Source organism: Camelus bactrianus, chromosome 5 (assembly GCF_048773025.1).
Source record: "Camelus bactrianus isolate YW-2024 breed Bactrian camel chromosome 5, ASM4877302v1, whole genome shotgun sequence".
Lineage (NCBI taxonomy): Eukaryota > Metazoa > Chordata > Mammalia > Artiodactyla > Camelidae > Camelus > Camelus bactrianus.
The window spans coordinates 51,317,442-51,340,764 of record NC_133543.1 but is presented as its reverse complement, the minus strand read 5'-3'; the positions used below and the strand labels follow the sequence as shown (position 1 = coordinate 51,340,764).

Below are 23,323 nucleotides of genomic sequence, written 5' to 3'. Positions count from 1 at the left end.
GTGTTGGAGTCATACTTCCCGCTCCTCCACCTACCGGTTGTGAGATTTGGTCAAGCCTCAGTCTTCTCATCTATGAAATGGGGCTATTAATACTGTCTCACAGGATTGCTGGGAGGATAAATGAACTAATCTATGGGAAACACTTAAAATACTGCCAACACTTAATAAATGCTGGGTGAGTGAAAGCTGTCATCTATTCTGTGGGAAGTGGGATAAGGAAAAGAGCCTGGGCTCTGGAATCACACAGGTCCTGGGTCTGAGTCAGACATGGACGTTTTCTACATCTGTTGGAATTTGATTAATGTCCCTGAGGTTCATGTTTCCTTTCTAGTAAATAAATATAAAGCTCACTTCATCTATTTCTAAGAGGATCCAACGATATAAAGCTTCTTATATCATCCAGCATGTAGTAGGCACTCAACAAATAACAGCTATTATTGTTACATGCCTATTTAATTTATAATGTATAAATAATCTTTGTCCCCAATAAATTTGTAAGCTCTGAAAAAAGGATCATATCTTATTGTTCTTTGTTTCTTCCACAAACCCTAGAACAAAGTTTTGCCCATCGTGAGTATGATTTTTTTTGTGTGTGTGGCTTTATTCAGTCTGACATCATATTCTTTTGGTCCTTTTTTTTTTAATGCACTTAAATGATATGTGTACATGATCACTAAGAAACTGGCTTTGTGGGTCTTACCTCAAAGGCTTTGATTTCCCAAAATGTCCTCCTAATATTAATATTGCTTTACTCTATCAAAACATCAGGGCTCTGAAACAATAATTTGGAAAAAGCAGTCGACTCTGTTGTTTGTAAACTGGATTAAAAAAGAATAATTCTGGCCACCTATTTGGTGACCTGTTATGAAAACCAGGCAGCTAAAATGTTGCACAGAGAGTAGTAGGTTGGTTTGCTATGCGGGTCTTGTTTCATTTCCATCAGCTGAGTTGGTGGCTATTCCACCAGTTGATATTAGGCAGGGCAGGGTCTCCAGACGATTTGTGACCCTTGGCTGTCCTGGCTGCAATGTCAAGTTTGGGAATTAGCAAGTAACTCTAAATCTTCAAAAGGAGACTGACCTTGTGGGTGTGGATAAAGTGTGAGAATTGCAGTGAACCATCACCCAGCTTATAAATATCATAAGTATGTCTGACAATGCCAAGGGAATAGAAACAAAGTACCAAAAAAATGAAATAAAAATGATCGATGAATTAAGGAATTTGTTTCTTTGAGTTCAGTGAAGATAGGACTCTTAAAATGCCATGCAGTGTTACATGTTTTTTGAAAAAAGCACATGTACCTCCCCAGGTAGACCAAGTGTCTGGAAAAACCAGTATGTGTTAAGAGGATCTAGCGGGAAAATAGGATTTGCCATAGAAATTACCTTACTCTGTTAACTTTGGACAATGTTCTATTGACTACGACTTGCCTTTTTCTTCTAAGAAGAGAATTCATGAGAGTTAAGAGAAACTCTTATAAGGAAAGGGTAACAGAATGAAAGATTAATATGACTCCATATTTTTCTTTCTTTTTGAAACTTTTAGATATTGCTCTTATTTCAAATTATTCCAGATTTCACTTTTTTCCCTACAGATTTAAGATAGTAAACGTCAATTGAAAGACTTATTGTTTGCCTTGGTGATTTTATGAATCTCTGATATGGAATGATCCCAAGAGACTGAATTTTACAAAGAGGAATCTTCATTACCTGCTGAATATGTGGCTACTGTCCCATGTGTGCCTAGCACTGTGCTAGAGGCTGTAAAGGGTACAGAAGTCATGTTAATTCAGTGCTGTTCCCCTCCTGGAAAAACAAGCAAGTCTTCCCTCTTCTAGGCATTATCTGTTACTCCAGTATCTTATCTTAACACATTCTTAGTCCAACACTTAAACCAGGAAGCTTGGGCTATGACTATTTATGAAGAAAGGATTACTCTTGTTTTTCTCCAGCTTGGGGCTCTATAACATTGAAAAATAAGTTTATCTTTATGTCTAACATTTTTCTTGAAGAGATTGAAAATTTTTTTTTTAATTTCCCTGCATTGCTTTTGATTGTTGCAAATTTTCCTAAGCCTACAAGTTTTTATTTGCAGCGTTTGTTGCCAAGTAGATTACTCTTCCCCAGTTGAATTGTAGGAGCATATTGTGTGGTTTGGATTCCAGACCTGTCCAATTAATGAATCTAGTTAATGTTGATAGAAACTTTGGAAAATGATCAAATTTTACATTCATTCTTGGGTTTGGTGAAATGAATATATATATATATATGAGTGTCTGTGTGTGTGTGTATGTATATGTATGTATGTATATAAATTTTGTTTTTTTGGTTGAAAGAGAATACAGAGCAATGGTGGTCACTATAGCACAGACGCAAGAACAGAACTGTCAGATCCAAATCCTTACTTTGCATGTATTTGCTGTTTGATCTTGGGCAAGTTACTGAACTGGTCTGTGCTTCAGTTTCTTTATTTGTAAAATGTTCATAATAATGGCATCTATCTTATAGAGTTGTTATAAAGATTTAAATGACTTAAAGTTTGCAAAATGCTTAGAATGGTGCATGCCATTTAAGTGCCACACAAGTTTGTTTGTTTTTTTCCATCTTTGCACTATCCGCTTTGATTTTTGAAAGCTACCCCAGGGAAAGTAGGGTGTCCCTTTGGTTCTAACGGTTCCTTGTCAATGGCTGCCCGGTTCTTAACAAAAGGTTTTTATTTCAGTGTGGTTTATGATATTTTCCTCTTTGGTTTTGATTAAAAGGAAAACATTCTAAAGGTTTGAAAGTTATTATTTGCAAAATTACCTCTTAGTTAAAAATGATTGAATGTGAATGTTAAGAGACCATTTGTTGGAAAAAGTGTTAAATTTTGTCCTATTTAGATTTTTTTTTCTTTCATAAACTGTTTGGCTCCAGATTGAAATCCCTCACCTCACCCCCACCTTCTCTGGATTTCAAATTATTAAACAATAAAGTGTAGATAATATGTAGTAACCTTTGGAGGGGTTGTGAGTAAAGGCTACTTATTTAAAACAAAACACTCAGAAAATAAAGTACATACAAACTAATTGAAATCAGGGGCACCTATAATTATTATCAAACTTGATCTAGACCTTTACTAGCAGTTTGTTTTTAAACAGCATATATTCCCTTTATAGTAGAATGAATGGCAGTCTTCTGACACCAGTGGACCATTTGGTTGATTGCTAGGGTGCCACCCAGCAATGATAGAATATCCATTTGTTTTTTCTGGAGAGATATTTCCAAGCAATAGTCATTTGGGAGTTATAACAGGCATGGAAGCTAATATGGAAAAGATGGATTTGACAAATGAATTATCATGGATCTATTGATAAGTTGTATAAATTGGGTTTGATATATTACTTTAGATAATTGAGTATTTGGGAGACCACATGTGAAAAATACTAACTAGAAAGAGTTACTTAATTGTGTGTGTTTAATTTTGTGTGTATGTGATTTTAAATAATTGACTTCGAAGTGCTTAAAAAATTACTTTTGGGTGTTTATTTTGTGTTCTTTTCATGATGTGCTTAACTTCATGCTTTAGCAAAAACAAAAAACCTCAATCTTTGACTTGTAATAAAAGTTGCTTAAGAAATAGCATGAATTATTCCTATATTTAAAAACAGGCAGTTTATTATTCTGAGAATTTTCTTCAGTGTACTCAGTTTCTAAATGTATGCTTTTTCCAGCAATAGGAAACTCTTTGTAAGTAGATTGACCTTTAGATTGTTATACGTTTTCAACCAGAAATTGAGGGAAACAAATGTATTGAATTCACAAATGTATTATGTTGGGCTACTAACAATAGACCTAATTGATAAAAGTGATTTAATATATGTTGTGTTAATAGCTAAACCTCCAAAGCCCCTAATCTCTCATGGAAATATTGCTTTGTAGAACAAAATCCAATGAGAAGTTCTGAGATTCCAGAGTGAATTTGTACATTCCTCAGGGGCATTTTTGCAAGGGAGGTTGTTGTGTTTTAAAGGTAGTTGATAAGAGACCTGCACCACCAACCCCAGACCTGCACCACCAACCACCATCATGCATTAGTCTATAGAAGGTATTTGGGTGTACGTATTCCTGTACCACTCGGTACCACCATTTAGCCAAGGAAAGTTTCTGACCATTTGCAGCATACATTATAAATCAGGATGTCACTAACAGACAATCAGATTTGAACATTCCATGAACAAAGTAGCCTATATCCCCTAGGAATAGATCACTTAACTGTGTTTATGTCATGCTGTTGATATGCCTGCATTTACACAAGACAGGATAGCACACTGTTTATTTATTTTAGGAGTAGGTAATTGATCTGTATATTTATGTGATTTTAGGTTAATTAGTCAAACATTGACATGGGTAGTTTAGCATGATTGCTTAAATACCTGAGGAAAATAAAATTATTCTTCCAACCCCCAAATTACTCCTCTACCACCATGGATTTGTGAAAGAATAATTTTGGGTCTTCTCCAAGTTGGGCTGGTATTGGCTGCTGTCTTGAAAAAGTTTCCTACTTGGCACATAATACATGAGGAAGTCGCTGGTCAGATATTTGGGGAAACTCAGAGGATCTCCAAATGCCAAATTAGGAAGAGAACTAGAAAGATTGCAGGATATACTAGATGAATTAAGTGACCTTGTTTAAGTTATATTCTCTTTTTGTGTATCACTGTGGGGTATCACTGCCACTTGGAAATGTGGCAACTTTGGTGCGAAGTTTGTGCAGTTTGATTGGCTGCAGAGATTTTTTGTTTTTTGGCCTTAAAAAATTTTTTTTTGGCAGAGGAGAGCTTACAGACCTGATATCTTACAAGTAAGTTACAAACAAACAGCCAAAATACTGGTCTGTATCTAAGAATGAAAGACCATAAATTGCTGTATGTGATTTAGTAATAAAAAAGTGCTTTGAAAAACTATAGTAGGGGGCAATGAAAAAAGCACAGTCACCCAAATGAAAAGTTACTCATGATGTTATCAATCAGAGATAACCACCCTTAACATTCTGGTCTTTTCTGTGCTTTTTTTCTGTTATTTATAACTCTGTTACAGGTAAAATTTGGCATCCTTGTCTTTGTTACATTATATTACAAATATTTTTCCAAATCATTTAGAAACTTTCAATGAGTTCCTAGTATGCCTATATAAATATATGTATATATCTACAGACATAAAGATCTATCTATTGATATAAGGTTTAATCATTTCATCTTATTGGACATTTAGGAGGTTTGCAGTTTCCTTTATTACAAGTAGTGTTGTGCTAAAAATCTCCACACTTAGATCTTTGTTTAATTCTCTGGTTAGTTCCTTTAGGGGAAAAAAATACCTAGAAGTAAAAGTATTAAGTTAAAGAATAAACACTTTCAAAAAGCAGGATACCTGTTGTCACATTGCTTTCCAGATTGGTTACATCAAGGTGCACTCTCGTCAGCTGTGTATGCAAATGACCTTATTCCAGCAGACCTGAAACAGAATGTAATCCTAAAAATGTTTTCCTAGTTGTATAAATAATTTACATTCTTTGATTAAAAATTAGTTGAATAATTTTTTATTTTCATTGAAAATTTGTTTCTTTGGAATATCTGTGTGGGTAAGTTTCTAAACCAGTTTTCTGTTGCTTGTGTGATTACAGAATGTCACAGTGATGAGTTTCGGTGCGGCCAGGGGCATTGTATCGATGCATCCTGGAGGTGTGATGGAGTCAGAGACTGCATGGATGGCACGGATGAAATTGGCTGCAGTAAGTGGAGAGGGGCCAGGCTCAGCTCTGTTCTGAGTCACAGAGGAGCTTCATGGTGATTTCAGCTGTAACAGAGAAAGAGTTGTGCCTTTAGTGACAGATTGGATGAGCTCCAATCTTTTGAGATAGAGAACGGATGGCATTAATAATTATTTTAGTCCCTTTTGTGCATGACCCTGGTATGGAACCAACTTTCTAAGCTGTTTTCTGAAGCCTATAAGTGATTATTTCAGATGGTTCAGTCTGGAAATTTTGTGCACCAACAGGAGCAAAAAAATAATGTTGTCTAAACTACTATGATTTGTAATTCAAGAAATAGTCTGTTTTTATACAAAAGATATAGTGTAACTTGTGTGAATTACTGTAAAGAGATCACAAGTGGCTAGTGTGGTTTATGTTTTTTTAAAAAATAACAGTTAAAAATATGAAAATATTGTATACCCCAAATTTAACTTTTTAATTTATAGCTAATTATAAAATCACTTTCCCATATTCCTTTGTTTAGTTATCTCAGCAGAATTCCCAGATAGGTTTCAGATTAGGAAACTGAGGCATAGAGAAGCTAAATCATTTATTAATGCACAAATCCCAACCCTTCTGTTCATTGCTCTCCTACCTTGCCATACTCTATCAATCACACTGCTGCAATTCCATTCATTCTGATAGGTGAACAGATAAGGGTTCCTACGGCACAGCAGAGAATACTTCAGTGTATTGTTTGGACAACGATGCATTTGAAAATGGGAGAAGTGTGGGGAACAGGTCCTAGAAGTGCTTCTCAAACTCTCAGGCACAAATGGATCTCCTGGGGAGCGTGTTAAAGTACAGGCTTTAATTCCATCTATTTGAAGTGGGACCCGAGACTCTGCATTTCTACAAGCTCCCAGGTGATACTGATGCTGCCAGCCTGGAAACCACACTTTGAGCAAGGGAGTAGTTCTATTATAGAGTAAAGATCATGTGCTCTCTGTTTGCCTCCTCTGAGCTTACTGAGTTCATTTAACTTTATTTTATGGTGGGGAGAGGTAGTTAGGATTGTTTATTTATTTATTCTTAGAGGAAGTACTGGGTATTGAACCCATGACCTCATGCATGCACTCTACCACTTGAGTTATACCCTCCCCCTTACTGAGTTTACTTTAGGTTAAACACTAGGAGCAGAAAGTCAAGAACAGTGTATTCAGAGATAAAGGAATAAATGAACAGTTATACCAACAATTTGTCAATGTCCCATAACAATGATAAAAACAATACCAATGACAAAAGAAATAGCAACTAATTTACATGGCACTTTCATGTACATAATTCTACTTATATTTTATAGTGAACCGTGAGAAAAGTATAGTCCCCATTTTATGATGCACACTGAGACTCAAAGAACCTGCTGAAGATTTTAAAGCAAGTAAATTCTGGGAATAATAATTTGATTTTGGGTCTTATTTTCCAAATCTCATGGATTTCCCAATTTAGCGTGATGCTTCACTATTCATTATTACAAAACATTTCAAATAATTTAATAACTATCAACTCATGGTTGATTTTGTTTAAATTAAAATTTTAATTTAATCTTTTGTCATAGCTTTGTATGTATGTGTTTGGGCTGTTCATTTTATTCTCTGCATTTCTGTATTGCTTTGGACCATCATTTTCTTGTGAGCCCACTGCTGAGATTACTTGGCAGTGAACACTGAGTGAAGTCCACAGGCTCTAAGGTTTTTCACATTCACCCTCAAATATACTGAGCAGGAGTTGACATACTTCTTTTGAAATAAGCATTGCTTTTTGGTGTAATAGGGTGGATGGTTGACATAATGTTTTTTTCCCTGTTTTTTTGTAGCTCGCTCTACTTGCCTTTCCACCCAGTTCCAGTGTCAGAGTGGAGGACTGTGCATCCCTCACTCTTGGGTGTGTGACGATGAGGAAGACTGTCAGGATGGCTCAGATGAACAGCAGCACTGCCGTAAGTGCTTGTAGAGGGAGCCTGTTTTAGCCCTTTGGACACTTTAAATTCCAAACTGTTACAAATACAGAACACAATGGAATGATTGTGTTTATACATGATGAGTGGGGCCTTAAAGGACAAGGGAACCCATGCCAGCCATTTCACTCAGGGGTTGGATAATCTTGAAAGCGTGAGTGTGCTGAAGAATTATACATACATCCCAGTGATTTGGAAATGGATAGATTCCCAGTATTTAATTCAGGTTGTGTTACACTTAAGAAGGAAATAAAACATTTATTGGTATCTATCTGTGGGGTCTTCATTTCTGTGGTTGGCCATTGGATGAGTCCATTTACTCCTGCAGCACACTCTGCACTCAAACCTTCCACCTCTTCTGTCCCAGAATTAAACCCTCTTTTTGATTGAGTGGAAGTGGAGGTCCTTTGGAGGCACCATTGGAGGTTGCTCCAGTGATTGCTGCTACAGGATGAGCTGGGACAAAAAAATAAATAGGAGGAACAAAGAGGATGTTGACAACTGCTTATTCCCGGACATTGAGAGGGTTCAGGGCAGTAACCTGGAAGAAACCCTTGAATTTGAATTCCTTTGGGATCAAACTGGAAAAGAGTGTTTTAATGGGCTTAAATAATTTTGGATGAGAGCATAATCTTGGGTAAATATAAGATGGCAACACATGAGAAGTATATCATGAGTATCATTCCTTTGCTTTCTCTTAAGGATATTTGTATAATTTAAAATTCTTCTTGTATCAGTGCGGATGTTTCTAGCTGCAAAGAATGAAAAACACAACTCAAAAAGTTAAACAAAAAAGGAATTTATTATCTCACAGGAAGCCTAAATGTAGGATTGTTCCAGGATTGATTAATTCCTTGGATCAATAATATCATCCAGTTTTCTTCCGCTGTTCTGCCCTACCATCTTTTAGCTTCTTGGCTTTTCATGATTGCGTGAAAGCTGCAGAAGTCCTGAATGTTATAGTTCTCTTCTCTTCCCTTCTCTTCCCTTCTCTTCCCTTCTCTTCCCTTCTCTTCCCTTCCCTTCCCTTCCCTTCCCTTCCCTTCCCTTCCCTTCCCTTCTCTTCCCTTCCCTTCCCTTCCCTTCTCTTCTCTTCTCTTCTCTTCTCTTCTTTCTTTCTTTCTTTCTTTCTTTCCTTCTTTCTTTCTTTCTTTCTTTCTTTCTTTCTTTCTTTCTTTCTTTCTTTCTTTCTTTCTTTCTTTCTTTCTTTCTTTCTTTCTTTCTTTCTTTCTTTCTTTCTTTCTTTCTTTCTTTCTTTCTTTCTTTCTTTCTTTCTTTCTCTCTCTCTCTCTCTCTCTCTCTCTCTCTCTCTCTCTCCCTTCCTTCCTTCCTTCCTTTCTTTTTCTTTAATGGAGCTACTGGGGATTGAACCCAGGACTTCAAGCAGACTGAGCATACATCCTACCATTGAGCTAGACCCTCCCCACAAAAGTCCTGAATTTTACATTTCCATAGTTCAACTCTCAACATGTAGAAGAGAGAACATCAACATCTTTTCCATGTGTTTTTTTTTATAAGACAAAGAAAATAAAAAAACACGAACCAAAACAAAAACCTTTTAACAAGCCTAGGTTGAACTGAGATAGAAGTTGGAGGGAAGATACAAGGCTGTAATGAACCATCTCAGACTCTTGACCTCAGTGGTCTTCTGGAAGAGCCCAGCTCTGATCACTGTGTAGCATTCAACTTTGAACTTTCCCACATTCTGTTTCATCAAATGCACATCCCACAAATCATGGTCATCTGTCATCACTCTGTGTTGGTTTTGAGATAGCCAAGATCCTGTTTGAGTTTTCACATATTCATTGTCCACAAAGATCAAAGAAGAAACAGATGTTTTGGATAGCTACTTCATGTGGGAACTTGTTTAGTTGCTAGGTGACTAGCAGTGGAGATGCCATGGGCTTCAGTAGGTTCTGGATGTATTTCTAAAAAATTGGAATTTAGTCCAGGAATTTTGTGTCCAGTATTGAGTGTGAACTCTTTTTCAGTTGGGCCACTGGATATCTCTTTTGAGGAAGAGAACGGAAATTCTCAAAATATTCATGAGTTTGACTTTGGTGTAGACATAAAATGAAGACTGTATAATTAAATAGTTAGGGCTTGTCAGCATTGGTCATGAGGTCTGCCATCACAAAGGGGTGGTGATCCTTAGGACAAAGTGGTGAAGGGGAAACCAGCAAACTATGTAGGGCTGGGGAGTGTGGTAGTGGTGACAAATGGTGGTCTTGAGGAAGGCATGGACAGGAGCTAATCTGGGCTGGAAGGAGCTTGGCATATCTAAATCATGTCCAGTTATGCATCAGGATTTGAGGTGGAGTGGCAAAAGGGGATGGCCAGGTCTGAAAGTGGGAGGTGGGGTATGGTAGTTCAGAAGTACTGAAAGAAGGAAGGAAAAGGAGCAGGCATAGTAGGGCACAGGAAGAAATCCTTGCTCCTAGGAAATCTGTCTGAGCTATTCTATTCTCTGGCTGGCCTCTCCAAGGGCCTCCAGGAAAGGGGTGACCTGCAGAGTGTGGAGTGGGTACTCAGTGCTAGATTGTGACTCTCTGGAGAGCAATGACTATGCTTGCTTCAGCTTGCATCCCTAAGGCTTGGTATTCAGTCTGGCAAATAGGAGGTTTTTGATAAATGGCTACTGAATGAATGATGGGTTATTTCTCTTTTGACTAGATACGCCATTTTAGTTCCATGTTTCCTTGCTTCCCACACAGAGTAGGAAGAAGGCTGAGCTGGAGATTGTGATGCAATGTGTGGTGGATGACGCCTTGCTAATGATACCATATAGATGGCATGGGAACTACTGGGGCAACTGCCTGGGGAGACTGGAGATAACTTTATAGCAGTAACTGATAAGCTGTGTTTCATACTATGTTAAATGAGTGTGGATTCATAACTCTTGCATTTTAAACTTTATGTTACTAATTTTTTATCAGATCACGTTTGCCCCAAATGCTTCTCTTTGTATGTGGACAATTAAAAAGTCTTATCATAATTCCTGCCTCAGACTCACAGAATAGAATCCACATGATGTTTGGAGCATCAATTCATTTGATTTTATCTATTTTATCCAGAGGCAAATTTGATAAACTACAGATGCTCTGCTTTCATCTACCCTAATCAACTTAGGATAAAGTCAAGCTAGCTTAAATTTCTGTTTATGAAATTGACACATGTTCAATGTAGAAAGCTTATGTAGTAGAGAAAACTTTAAAGAAAAAAAATAAAATCACCCATGTTCCTAATACTCAGAAATAACCATTGTTTAGTCTTTGGCATATTTCCTTCCTGTTTAATCAAGCATTTCGATGAGAGTGACCTTACCGATCCTTGAATAATACCTATACCTGCAAAATTCTTACTTCATTCATCCTCTTTGCTGTATAGGTTTTCAGTCTATACTGTATTCTCAATGTATGTCGATAATATAATTGTCTACACTAACAAGCTTGAGTGTTGATACAATTCTGTGGGCATTTTGATAGTATTCTGATAACACCTTTGCTTCCACATTGTAAGGTGTCTACTTTAGGGTAGCTGGATACCCTACATTGTGACCCTATGAACTTTATGTTCAATATATGGTCTACTTTGCTTGCAAATTTCCTCATTCAAGTTTGTTAATGTTACTGTCATGTTTGTTAAGTAGTCTGTGTTTTTCAGTAATTATAAAGTAATATTTTTTCCTCTTCACAGCTGGGAGAACCTGCTTAAGCCGTCAGTTTACCTGCTCCAATGGTGAATGCATCCCAGAGGAATACAGATGCGACCATGCCGTAGACTGCGTTGATGGAACTGATGAGAAAAACTGCCGTGAGTCCCTTTCAGTCTTTGCACTGTATTTGGTTTCACCTTTGTCCCTTCAGCATTTTAATCAATTTGTTGATGGACAGAAATGCCTACAATATGCCTCTTGTTATTAAAATCTCTTGGCAGATTCTTTTGTGGATTAGAGGTGATGTTCTGTTAGAAGTCTATTTTCAGCAAGACATTCTCAGTGTATCCTGCCTTAGCACATCAACTTTCTGTAGGTTTCGAAGTAAGAAACTTTTAACAATAACATAGAATCGGAAAAAGTCATTGAGTACAGAATCCGGTTAGGTCAATGTTAACTTTTATTACATTATCATGATAAGTTTCTAGGTCAAATGTCTCAGTTTTTCTGCTCTTATGGACTTGATATTTTCCAAATTACCTTTGGAAACGTGTTACGTTTTGCAAATGGCTTTCTCTGTGATGGAAGAATATTCTGTCAATTTGTAACTGAAAACCACAAGATAAAGCATACAAATCACTGCATTCTACATATAATGTCTAAATATTATCGTAACCAAAATAAGAGAGTGCAATCATAGTGCATGGTCTACTTCTTACAAATGAGTAAAGAGTAATCTGTCTCTCTTGAGGTTTGTATAGAATTGTTAGAATAGGAGAATATAGTGATTATTCTACTGTGTCAGTCTGGCTCTACCTTTACTCTCAGATATACCCAGTTTCTCTTAAAAGTCCTTCTAAGTCTATCATTTATGAATTTATTCAGAGCGTCCTTGAGTTTTTATACATTTTCCCCTGGCTTTTCTTCTGGTATACTGCATTTCATAAGCTTATTATGAGCTGAGTAAAAGTACTATTTTCTTTAGCTCTAAAATTTATGTTTCAAACTTCAAGGAGTTATTTTAATATTCTAGGATTCTGATAATCAGTGGATAGATTTTGTATACCTTATAAACCTTGAACATAAACTTCTTGGTTACTATGTTTTCAACTAAAGATTTAAGTTTTATTGTATTCTCATGGGACAACTCTTTATTGTCCCATCGTTCTGATATGATTTTAGTTCTCTGGACTGTCCCTAAATTCCTTTGGTATATTGTATGCTTCTTAATGAAAGAACCATATTCTGTAATATATTGCTACACTTCCCAGTGTGGTGCCATGCCTTGGGTGGGAGCTAACATAAACTGGTTATGAGCAAATTGTTCCTATTCACTGTACTGTTTAAAGTGTACTGTTAATGGAAGAAGTACTTGTATATGTAAAAAGGAAGGACTGGGGCTCAAACGGGTGCAGATTCATGCTGTAGCCACATCAACACACTGTACATTAAAACAAAACAAAAAAGACAAAACACTTCTCCAATGCTTTCTTCCATTCTACGTTATTTTCCTTTGAGAGGAGTCTGTGCTATTTGTTTTTATGTCTCCATTTCTTAGCAGAGTTTCTGGTGTAGTTCTGTACTGATATAATTTCCAACTTACATGTTCTTTTTTGAAAGAGACTATGTTGCCTCTAATTTGGGTCTTCTTTCAGTTTGGAAGATTTGCAGAGAATTTAGGCTTAATACCAGCAATTTTAGAGATGGGAGTGTCTTTCTAGAGGACACAAATAGCAAGTCCAGAGTCCAGGACTCTCCTTTGAGTACTTTGTAGAGCAAACAATAAATTCTTTCTTGTGGCAAATAAAGAAAATATTTTTGGTTAATAGTAGAGACAAATCATATATTATATTTTGCAGTATTGTGTAAACTTCAAAGTGTTATGTAAATTCCAGTGGTTATTCTTATTAGGCCCCTCAATGGGGAAAACAGGACCAGTATTATTACCCCACCTTACGAATATAGTACCTGAAACAGCAAAGGGCAGAGTGGCTTGTTCAAGGTTATACAGTGAGTGGCAGAGCTACAGCTCGGCTCGTCTTCTGGTTCCAAGGCTGGTGAGTGATTGCACTTCATGAAAGACTTTATTTACAGAAGGAGGAAGTCCTACCCTGTGCAAGGACAGAACCAGAAGTCTGTGCCACCAGCCAACAGTCTGTGTCTTTATCCCTTATTTACAAGTGGATAAAAATGAGTGCTTTATTGCAAATGCAATGAGACTGCAGGAAATGCTATTTTAGGGAAAGTAAAAGGCAGCCAAAACAGACTGTTTGGATTTATTCCATGTGAACACCCTGGAGCCAAGTCTCAAGTCACCAATACAACTGCCTTATGACTTTGCTGATAGACCTTCTGGAAAAAAGCTGGCAGGGTATGAGCATTCAAGCAGCTCTTACAGAGAAGAATGATGGAAAGGAAGTGAGCTTTATAAAATATCTGGGAAGGAATTCTTAATCAAGATTTTGTTTGTTTTTTAAAGTACATACAAATAGTTGTTGAATCAGAGTAAAAACTCATTGTTTCTGGAACTGTACAAGTCATGAATCTTCTAGGGCTCACGGCCCTCGAATCTCACACGCGAAAGGAGGTTTTACAGTGACGTATTTCTTCCTGTTTCTCTCTACCTTGTTTATTTATTGTTATGTGTTATTTATGGAGAAGTGTAAAAAAAATTAACAAATCAGAGGAAATGAAAAAAGAATCTTCATACTTCCTTGTTAGTGCTTTGATCTCCCGGCCACAGCCAGATTCGTACAAGATGGAAATGAATGACCTGGATCAAAGTCTTTAGAAAGTGCCAGTATAGTGGGGGCAGGATTGGCCTCATTTTGTTTTCTCTCTTTGTTTGGAGCTCTTGTGGGAAGTGGGAAAGGGGACTGTCATTCACAGGGCATCGATCATCATCTTATGCAATTTTCACATCAATACTACAAGGCAGGCTTGATGACCGTCCCCACTTTACAGAGGTATTAAATGATATTAACCTGTGCCCATGCTCTCAGGATACTTTTCGTTAGTAAAAGAAGTTTACAAAGCATTTTTTTGCCTGAAGGTTACTTAGCTATTTTATTATTTAAAAAATATTGTTTAAAGCTTTTTATGATGGAAGGTTTTAAATGTAATCAAAATCAGAGTGAATTATATAAGTCTTTGTACTCTTCACTTGGTTATATCAATCAACTCGCAGCTAATTTTGTCTTACCTGTATCTCTTTCTTCTTCTCCCCATGATTTTGAAGCAGTTCTCAGATGTCATATAATTTTGTCTTTAAATAATTCAATACCTGTCTCTAAAACATAAGGACTGAAACATGGCAACAGTATCATGATCACACCTAAAAGTTGGTAACTGTCCTCTAAAGCAATCAGGTGTCTATCCAGTTTAAAAAATTCCCCAGTTGGTTTGTCATTTAGATAAAAATCCAAAGAAAATCTGTATGTTGCAGTTAGTTGCTGTCTTTTAATTTTGTAGGTTTGCCTTCCATTTCTGTTTTTTATACTTTGGAATTTATTTGTTGAAAAACCCAAGCCACTTGTCCTGGAGTTTCCCATAGTCTGGGTTTTGCTCACTGCAGCCCCTGATGTCCTTTAACATGTTCTTCTGTCCCCGTATTTCCTGAAAATTGGTAGCTAGATCTAGAGTAAGGTTTTTAATTGTGGCACTAATGACATTTGTGTCCAAATAACTCTTTACTGTGGTACCTGTCTTGTGCATTGTAGAATGGCCATCAGTATCCCTGGCCTCTGTCCACTAGAAGCCAGCAGCACCTCCCAGGTGTGACAACCAAAACTATCTCCATATACTGTCAAATGTCTTCTGGGAGTGAAATTCCCCTCCTCTGCTCCAGTTGAGAGTAACACTAGTCTAGAGGCTTGAACAGATGCAAGGATGTGTGTGTGTAAGGGCAACAACACTTTGTTTATAAAGGTATGTATTTCCATCAGGATGCACATGATGTCTCTCGCTTTGTGATGGTAGCAGCCATTGATGGTCATCACTGAGATCCATTAAGCCATAGAGTTACTTAGCTATTTTAAATGTCACTTCAGATATATAGTAGTTGTTTATTAGTTGTTTTAAATTAGAATGTTCCCACATGATGAAGGATTAAGTGAGGCTTGGCCAGAAATCATTTTCATGAGGCATGCGTGACACTTCATTCTCTTGTTTCTGCAGTCATGATGCCTAGGAAAATTCCTTGTAGACAAGCTTAGAATTGGCTTATAAATATGACTTTTATTTTTCTATTTCTCAGAAATAAGATTATCTATAGGAACAGATCTTCTAGGTTCTGGAAACCACTTAAATCTGGTAATGGATGTTGGAAAACTGCAAAGAACTTAATTGTTTATAGTCCTGCCTGTTACATCAGGCCCCTGTGTTATAGTTCTTACCCATTCAAGCTTCTAAGATCAAGATCTTGAGTTCCTAGGGTAAAACATCTTGTGTTCCATGCACTCCTTGTATAGAACAAAGAATGGTGTGTAAGAGGGAAGAGAATGGGTGAGATGGTAAGGGAGGCAAGGGTATTAAGGTCTCAGTAAAAAAATTATCCTTGAAATAAATTGCTTCTTATCATGTTTTTGTCTGCTGTGTTCCTATATGCATAAGGTATTTTTGGTTATTCTACTGTTTGAGAACTTTCTGAATATGTGTGTGTGTGTGTGTGTGTGTGTACACACAGATACATATGTAGCTGTGAAATAGGTAAAAGTTCATTTTACTCTTCAATCTGGCCATCTATAAAGTGGCACCTGCTATTAAACAGCTTGCCAATTATTATTTTTTTAAGGAACAGAGATTTGAAACTGCCATCCATTTTACTTTTAATGGGATTAGCACCAAGGAAAACCTACTTGCTCAGAGTCTAAGATAAACATCAGAACAATGCGGCAATTATGGGTCATTCAATTAATATATTGCACTGACTTTCAGTTGCTCAAAAATAGTACATTTTTTCCCAGTTAAGTAAACAGATTATTTCATTTTTATCAAGTACTATATTAGAATGCTTTTTGTGTAAAACTATTGCTAATTATCATTGGTTTGTGGTACTTCTCTCTTGTTACTTAGGAATGCCAAAGAAAGGGTCAAATCCCTGTTACAATGAAGGCTTTCTTGCTGGTAATCAGCAGCATTTGGTCTGCCTGCAACTGGGGCTGCTTTGTCTCCAAAGTTTTATTTCTATTGACTTTCTGTTCTTTAGAATTTTTTTTATATATCTAACTTTATATATCTTAACTGCTGAAACTCCAACCGGGGGCATGATTGGGAGGCAGTGAAAAGGAGGGATAAAGTCACTCTGTGGATGGTGACAGCTGATGACGGACTTGTGCATCTAACTCAGTCCCACTGAGCCTTGCTCTTAATACTCTCTTCGCTCGAGGTGAGAAGGACAAAGCAGAGAGACTGACCTCATCTTGCATATCATGTCACAGATGGACCTTTTTAGCATTCTTACATTTGAGATAAGATTCAGAGCCCTGAAACCTCGAAGAAAGAGAAATTTCTTATTTAGTCTTCATATTACAAGCACATCATTCATACCCTAATATCCATCTCAGCTGTTGCCCAATTTCTCTGCTCTCTTTTACAACAGTTACTTAGAATTGTCTTTAACCACTATCTCCATTTCCTCTCCTTTTTTTTTTTTGCTGTAATATCTTTTTTTAAAAAATTGAAATGTAGTTGATTTACAATGTTGTGTTAGTTTCAGATGTAACAACAAGGTGATTCAGTTATGCATATACATATACATATTCTTGTCAGATTCTCTTCCATTATAGGTTATTATAAGATATTGAATATAGTTCCCTGTGCTATATAGTAGGACCTTGTTGTTTATCTATTTTATATATAGCAATGTGTTATCTCTTAATCCCAAACTCTTAATTTATCCCCTCCTCCTTCCCCTTAGGTAACCGTAAGTTTGTTTCCTATGTCTGTGAGACTATTTCTGTTTTGCAAATAAATTCTTTTGTATTCTTTCTTTTCAGATTCCACATATAAGTGATATCATATGATATTTGTCTTTCTCTGTCTTGTCTGACTTCCTTCTTTCTTTCTTGAACTCACTGACAACAGTCCTTCATCTCCCAAAAAGTTCCTCTCAATGCCACCAGTGACTTCCATTTTGCTAAACCTAATGGTTCTCTTTCAAATGTCACCTGATCAGAGAGCTACTCCTCACATGATTCTTTCTCATTCTATGCTACTATATTTCCATAACACTTTCTTCTGTGCAGACATTTATTTTCATGTCTGTCATTCCACTCTCCCCAATAAAATGTTCCATAAGAGCAGGGATTTTATGAAGTTTATCACTTTATCTCAAGTACCTAGCACTCCTGTTATTATTGATTGAATGAAATATTTTTTAAAAGATGTGAAAATTTCTACTTCACTTAGCATTTCACTTATAATCTCTTTAGCCAATTCTTAGCACAGTGTCTAGGGAGATGGATTTCAATAAACTTATGTTGGATAGAATAAATTCTAGCTAAGAGGAAGGAAGCACTCTGGAATATCTGGCTTCAAGCATCCTGGCATTCACCCAGCACTGATCTGCTGATGTGTACTCAGTCATCTGGGCCAGGTTCCCAGCAGGGAGACTGAGCCACACCATTTTTAGTTGTGATTCGAAAGTACCACTCTCATTATTCTGGAGTACAGCTAGTCTCCCTGTCTCTTTGGTTAGACTTTGCCTATTTGTTCTGCCCAGATAAGTCACTGGGGATACTGTGAGGAAGAGATAGGGTTGGGACCAAGGCACCATGTGGCCCAGAATGAAAACGTATAATCTCTTAACTCCTACACAGAACCAGTACCACTAAATCTGGTGCACATTATACACGTATGTTCACCCATGAGAAGTCATCTTACTTTTTTTGCATTATTCCTTGGAGCATTTGATGCACAATTTTCCATCTTGTTGCTCAGTTACTCTTACATATAGAGCCCATGTGAGATTTTTATTATTTTTCAAGAAATTGGAATTTTTATGTTTGTCTTTACCTCCTTTGCAGATTTTGGTGATAGTTCTGTGCATGAAAAGAAAGAGGTACTGCAAATCCAAAATCTTTCGAGCAGGCCTCTCAGGTGCTTTTTAAACTTAGGTCTGGGGTCAATCACCATGGAGACCAGATAGGGATTTGGAACTTAAGTCCCAGCCATTCAGAGAGAACACAGTAAGGAAAACTAGATAAGTTAATGTGTGTCCCTTTTTGGCTTCAGTTTTCTGAAAGCTGCTTAGACTAAACTTGATGTTAGTCCATTTCTAGTAGCCCTTGGGAAGACCATATTTACTTTCTCTTTCCAAGGTGCTGAATTACTATTTCCATTTTATAAATCTTACTATGTATATACTTTTTATCGAAAGCCACTTCAAATTATTTTTGGAAAGTGGCAGAAAATGCTTCTCTGTTGTTTTCTTGTATATTCCTGCATTCCCTAGGTGCTAGTTCGTGATGACAGACACTTCAGGAACTTGGATTTGACTGGAACAGGAAGGGGGAGGTTTGAGAACATAGGTTGGTCCCCTGCTACTTTGTGGTCTTTTTTTTGGCAGGGGGGTGGTATAGACTCTTGTTTGTCCTGGTACTCTTGGAAAACCTGGTTTCCTAGCAGAGAGTTTCCTGGAATTCCTAGATTATACCAGGTTGAAGTCCTTAGTAGAATATGTCATAAATTGCTGAAGTCTAGACTTGGCCTCACTTCTCCAGACTTCCCAAAGCAAATGGGAAACTGAATGGAAAAAGGAAAACTTTACCCTTGGTTTGCGTCTTCTCTCTCTTTTTTCATACTATCTTTTTAAGATTATCTATTTCCTTTCATTCAATTTCATTCTTTCTCCTGTAATTTTCTCTTCTTCCTATTACTCTGAAGCCGATAAGTAGTAGCTGTATCTATTGTAGTGGCTAGGAACATGCACTGTGGAGCCAGATGGCCTGAATGTGAATTCTGACTCTCCAACTTAGCAGTCATGTGACCTTTTTCAAATTACTTAACCTCTCTGTGCCTCAGAGATGCATGTATATAAAACCTATAAAAAGGGGGTAATAGTGGTATCTACCTTACAGTGTGGTTATAAGGACAAAGTGAGTTTTACATGTTGAGAACTTGGACAAGTTTCTGGCGCATAGTTTTCAATACATGTTATTGATAATTATTGTTTTTGCTTATTTAACCTTGTGGATAGTACTTGCAACTAAGTGCTGGTAGGCAAACTAGTAAACTCTTCCTGGCCAATCATTACTTTGACTGGATTATCCTGCCGTGGACCAGACTAACATAAAGTAACTTATAAAGGAGACTCTAGGACCTTGAAAAGTTCCAGGTGTCTGGGCAGGACTTAGATCAGTAGCTTCTTGTTTTCCTTTTAATCTTAGCTTAAGTTTCATAATCTGCCTTTTAAGATGCCTTCTCTTTCTTTTGAATCAGTTTGTCTTCTTTTTGGTTATTTTGTCAAATTCTGAGAATAAAATGTATTTACAGCCTTCCTGTCAAGATAATAAAGAGTAGTGTCTAATATTTTTCTGTGTGAATGGTTTCCATCCCCAGAGGTCTATGAAGTTCTCAAACTATCTTCCTCGATTATATAAACAGAACCATAGCATGGAACGTTCTTGCTCCAAACCAAATCCTTAGCAGAGAAAATATTTTTAAAAATCTTCAAGTACGAATCTTATGCATATATGTGGATGTAGCTCCTGATTTCAAGGAACAAACTTGTACACGTATCATTTGGAATTTGGAGAAAGGAAAGGAGAGGGAAGAAGTGGTGTGAGCAAGGATTTTCTCATATTTTTGTATCAGATAAATTTTAGAGGTCTGACGTTTAGTTAACAGTTACTTCTCAGTCTTTCCATTATGGCAAAAGTTCGAATGCTGAGCTTCTCTGGTGGTCTTGTACATTGACTCCTCTCTTATTACACTCCCCCTTTACTTGAAGTCCTGTAGGACATTTCAGCTACGTGATAGATTTGCCCCATAGGGAAAAGTTTACAAGGTTGGACTCAGACTTTCCAAGCAAATAAACCCAAAAGTCAAATTTTAGAGATCTCTCAGTCACAAAGGATTGTGACTTCCTGTTTCCTGAGGGTAGATTAAAACTCATTAATATCTTTAGCAGTAGAACTCTTCAAAAGAAGTAGAAACTGTTCATTTCTTACTTTGTTCACTATACAGTTTGGACCTGTTCCCTCTGTGTGGGTACTCAAAGAAGGAAAAGCTTTTGGAAACAGATTTCCAAATATTTTGTGTGTTGGAGTCAGGTGGCTCTGTGCAGTGTTTCCAATGGGTGTACACCTCCACTTAATCATGTGCAGAAGAGACCAGAAGGTATGCAGGGGTGGGGGCAAGTCCTTAGCTGATTGAGAGAGATTCATTAAGCAGCATGGGCGGAGACAAGAAAGCTGTTCATTCTTCATTCCAAGTGTCAAACTGCTGACCTCTGACCATTCCAATACTCTCTCTGATGACATCAAGCTGGTCTTGCTGTTTGTTGGGGAAATGAGCCATGTCAGCAAACTTTTACTCATGCCCATGGATCCTGGTTTAGTTCTTCCCTTTTCAGTTTTATGGGACTGGCTCTCAAAAAGCAGGACAGGGAGGACAAGAGATCAGCCCAGCATCTTTGTTCTGGGTCCTTCATCTCTACAAGAATCACCTAGAATGAGGGAGCCATAACCCAAGCCCAGATAAATTTTCCTCCTGATATATTCTCTGTTGCGAAGAGTCGGGTTTTCTAAGATTTCTTTTCTGCTTGCTGCTGCTCTGAAAAGGTCAGGTGACATACTGACTCTAACAGCTATCCAGCACACCGAGGAAAGGAATTGCCTGCTGGACTCAACTGGCTCCTAGGCATCTCTTGAAGGGAGAATTAATAAATGGAGCTGTGTGACCCTTTGAAGGTATATTTGCACTGAGTCCCATCTCAGTGATGAAAAGACAGCAAACCCTAAACACTAGCTGATTCTGGGGCTATTAAAAAATAAAATAAAATTCAGAAAATTTAAAAATTTTAATCAGTTTTTAAATGCCTTCCATTTTAATATAGTATGACTATATGTAACTTTGGCATTAAAGTATTTAGAAACACATAAGAGACTAGTTTGGGACTTCTGGAGATGAGAACATTTGTGCGTATTTATTCCTCCCCTGTGGGGCTTCACGGAATGGGACTGTGCTGCTGCCTGGCTCTTTGAGACATGTCCTTTTCTCAGTTGAAAAGAAATTAGAAGGCCATCTTAGAATCATTATGAAAACAATTTTTTTGAGGTTTTTTTTTTTTAACTTTTTTTTTTACTGAGTTATAGTCATTTTACAATGTTGTGTCAAATTCCAGTGTAGAGCACAATTTTTCAGTTACACATGAACATGCATATATATATTCATTGTCACATTTTTTTTCACTGTGAGCTACCACAAGATCTTATATATATTTCCCTCTGCTGTACAGTATAATCTTATTTATCTATTCTGCATATGCCTGTCAGTATCTACAAATTTTGAACTCCCAGTCTATCCCTTCCCACCCTCCACCCCCTTGGCAACTACAAGTTTGTATTCTTTGTCTATGAGTCTGTTTCTGTTTTGTATTTATGTTCTTTCTTTTTATTTTTAAGATTCCACATATGAGCGATCTCATATGGTATTTTTCTTTCTCTTTCTGGCTTACTTCACTTAGAATGACATTCTCCAGGAGCATCCATGTTGCTGCAAGTTGTGTTATGTTGTTGGTTTTTATGGCTGAATAGTATTCCATTGTATAAGTATACCACATCTTCTTTATCCAGTCATCTGTTGCTGGACATTTAGGCTGTTTCCATATCTTGGCTATTGTAAATAGTGCTGCTGTGAACATTGGGGTGCAGGTGTCTTTTTGAAGTAGGGTTCCTTCTAGATATATGCCCAGGAGCAGGATTCCTGGGTCATATGGTGAGTCTTTTCCTAGTCTTTTGAGGAATCTCCATACTGGAAAACAATTTTTAATGGAGTGAAAAATGGACCTAGAAAGATACCATACTTGTGAGAGGGAGGCTATTAAAAGATCATAAAATGCAGAAGTTCAAAATATTTTTAGAAGCCTTTTTAACTAAAAAGTTCAACTGTATAACTCACTAGTAATGCCAAGCATTTCTTGAGCACAGTGAGAAATTACCCAGTCCCTGTACTGAGTGTTGGGGATTCTGCAATGAATAAGACAAGATCTTTGATCTCAGAAGGTTTCATTCTGTCATGGAGGAAACAGATAGCCAACCAACAGAATGAAGTCTACAGTTTGGGATCATGAGAGATACATGTTCCAAGTCTGGGGAAGCACAGGGGAGAGACTGACAGCACCTTATTCCTGCAAGGGGACATCCTGATTTTTCCACTGAGATGGAGAAAACCAGGGCTGAGTGTTTGATGAATAGCGGTGAGGTGACCATATGTCTGTAACATGGTAACAATTACTGGTGCTTGTAGAACACACTCTGCTTTTCATGGTGCTTTACCAGACATTGTTTCTGGAGGTGCATCAACCCTGTGAAATAAATTATCCAAATGTGTGGATGAGGAAGTGGTGACACAGAGAGGATGACCATCTTGAGTCAGAGGAAACAGGTACTGAGTGGTACCCCAGGCCCCAGGTTTCCTGACGTCTAGACCTGTTTTCTTTGTTTGACCCTCCAGCCAAAGAACTGGCCCTTCATTTCCCAAAGCATGTGTCGTGGTGTGTTAACTTTCCTCAGATGTTATTTATATTATGTAAAAGAAGGTTCCATTTTGAAACAAGTTCAATTTCTTCTCATTCTTGAGCTATGAGCTCACAAGTCACTTCAGGGGAGACTTCCCTGGGCTCCCCCCACCTCCTATGCGCTCTCACAGCACTCTGTCCTTCCCACATTAAGCACATAATCCAATTCGTAATTTGCTGT

General features: G+C 37.3%; 1 protein-coding gene across 1 annotated transcript in view; it reads left to right on the top strand.

Annotated features, from left to right (window-relative positions):
• LRP2 (LDL receptor related protein 2) overlaps positions 1 to 23,323 on the top strand; it is a 181,774-nt gene that overhangs the window by 29,779 nt on the left and 128,672 nt on the right. The window contains exons 2-4 of the mRNA XM_010971430.3: positions 5,662 to 5,769; positions 7,607 to 7,729; positions 11,444 to 11,560. Of these exons, the coding sequence (XP_010969732.2) occupies positions 5,662 to 5,769; positions 7,607 to 7,729; positions 11,444 to 11,560 (348 nt within the window). The remainder of the gene's footprint in view (positions 1 to 5,661; positions 5,770 to 7,606; positions 7,730 to 11,443; positions 11,561 to 23,323) is intronic.